General features: G+C 51.5%; 1 protein-coding gene across 1 annotated transcript; it reads left to right on the forward strand.

Moving 5' to 3' along the window:
- Positions 1-1023: 1023 nt before the first annotated feature.
- LOC105561526 lies at positions 1024-2169 on the forward strand (the record flags this gene model as incomplete). Its single annotated transcript, XM_012011582.1, has 2 exons — positions 1024-1413; positions 1796-2169. Coding segments are annotated over exons 1-2 (764 nt in total), but the record flags the coding sequence as incomplete, so codon positions are not given.
- Positions 2170-2216: the final 47 nt, after the last annotated feature.

A 2216-nucleotide genomic window follows, 5' to 3' on the forward strand; every position in this document is an offset into this window, starting at 1 on the left:
GTGCATTGTTAGTTAAATAAACTGAGATTTTTGGACTTGCCCCCCTAAGCAGATAGGTGCAAGAACGAGGTAAGTCCGCACTTGCCTCGTTCTTGCACCAATCTGCTTAGGGGGGCAAGTCCAAAAATGTCAGTTTATTTAACTAACAATGCACTTACGTACGTCGTTCTTACACCAATCGTTCGGGCTTGGAACGTTGCATATAATGAACCTGAATTGGAAGGAAAATATGAATTTATTTTTTGTACTTAAACTTGAATTGGAAGGAAAATATGAATTTTGTTTTTTGTACTTAAACCTACTCAAATGTTCAACAGATGATATTCAATATGGTGCAAAAAAAGATATCAGGTAACCAAAACTATGAAAAAATTAGCTAATTTAATAGTTTATTATTTATTTTTACTTATTTATTACAATAACTATCTAAAAGATACTACTTTCAAATATTTTTTGCTAGTTTATGTTCTGTTGCTAGGCATTTTTTCCATTTTTGGTGCTAGAACGAGGCAAGTCCAAATTAAAAGTGTTAAAATTTCATGTATTTTGAAAGTTTATTATTATTTTAATAAGTATGCGCTAATTGATAGCTAAGAAGAATATAATGTAAAATAAATAAACTTTCTGAAACAAAATTTGAAAACGGGGGAAAGTTTTTTTCGTTTATCTCAGAAACATAAAATGTGGACTTGCCTCTTTCTTGCAGCAATGTCTTCAATTGTACTGTGCGCAATTGAAGGCTTCTCGGTCTGGAAGCGGGAACACCCCTTATCCAGCAAGAGCGGCGCCTTTAACGCTAAACTGGCGCCGAAATTTATCGGGCCGCTGGAAGTGCGGCGGATTGTATCCCCGGTCATTGTGGACCTGCGCAGTACACACGGAAAATGGTACCGACACATCCACGTGCGGGATTTGAAAGCGGCACCCGTCAACGACAACTCGGGCAACGAGGACGGCGAGGAAAACAATCCCGCGTGACAAACCTACGGACGAACGCAGGACGATACGGCACTCGAGTCCGAGATGACAACGGAGCAAGACGTATTAGCCGAAATCGACACCCTGCTACGGGACGCGGAGCGGTACGACCCGGCCGCCCCCGCTATCGGGGACCAGTGGATCCGCTTATATCGAGCCGAACCCGAAGCTGCACCGCCACCAGCCAGGCCCACGACGCAGCGAACCGTCCCGCGAGTCGGGACGGTGATACAACGGTCAGACAGCACGAACGAGAGGAAGCGTGCCTGGCTCCTGTCGGTCCCGCCGCCGCTACCACCTCGGCCAGCACCAGCGCCCGCTGCACCGCGACCGACCCTCCAGCCGGCACGACCGGAGGGGCCTCTTCCACCACCGCCCATCCCCGTGGAAGTGGAGACGGGAGTGGCCGTGGACGTGCCGCACTTCGCGGCCCACGTCAGCCGCCGATACAAGGCCCGCCTCGGAAACCGGCGCTGGGTCATCCGCTTTAACGGAAACGGGAAACCGCACTCGGTCCGAGAGATTGTACCACCGTAGGCCTCTAAATGCAGGCCTTAGCAAATGGGGGGGGGGGTGATGTAACGATGCACCCCGAAGCCGCATCGTTCCCCGGCTAAGGCTGGGTCTACATAGGATGCAGTAAGTCGTGTCGGATGTCGGGAGCAGTCGGGAGCAGTCGGGAGCAGTCGTATCACTGTCGTATGTCGGTGTGCGTTCTACACTCAAGTTCAGAAGAGGAGGGATAACGCGTAGATATTTTTGAACCAGTAGGGTTAGGTTAGGTTAGGTTGCATCAGCCGATTGCATCGTGTCGCAGGTACTCACCGGACATGGATGTTTCGGTGAGTACCTGCATAGAATCGGCAAGGAGGACTTGCCACGGTGTCACCACTGCGAGGAGACAGCGGACACAGCGCAACATACGCTGGAGTCATGCCCAGCCTGGGAGGCGCAGCGCCGGGACCTCAGGCTGCACATCGGAGCGGACCTCTCACTGCCAGCAGTGGTGCACGCCATAACGGAGCGAGAGGAGGCGTGGACGGAGTTCTCCTCCTTCTGTGAACGTGTTATGTCACAGAAGGAGGAGGCAGAGCGGATAAGGAGGGGGGAGTGCGACCCCCTACAGGACGCACAGGGAAATGGGCGCAGAAGGAGAAGAGCGAGAGGGCGCCCAGCCCACCTAAGAGCGTGGTGAGGACGAGGGGAGGCGAACGGGGGGTGGCAGACCGTAACGGTTA

The sequence above is a fragment of the Vollenhovia emeryi genome, unplaced genomic scaffold (assembly GCF_000949405.1).
Source record: "Vollenhovia emeryi isolate VEMERY1.0 unplaced genomic scaffold, V.emery_V1.0 DF945315.1, whole genome shotgun sequence".
Classification (NCBI taxonomy): Eukaryota; Metazoa; Arthropoda; class Insecta; order Hymenoptera; family Formicidae; genus Vollenhovia; species Vollenhovia emeryi.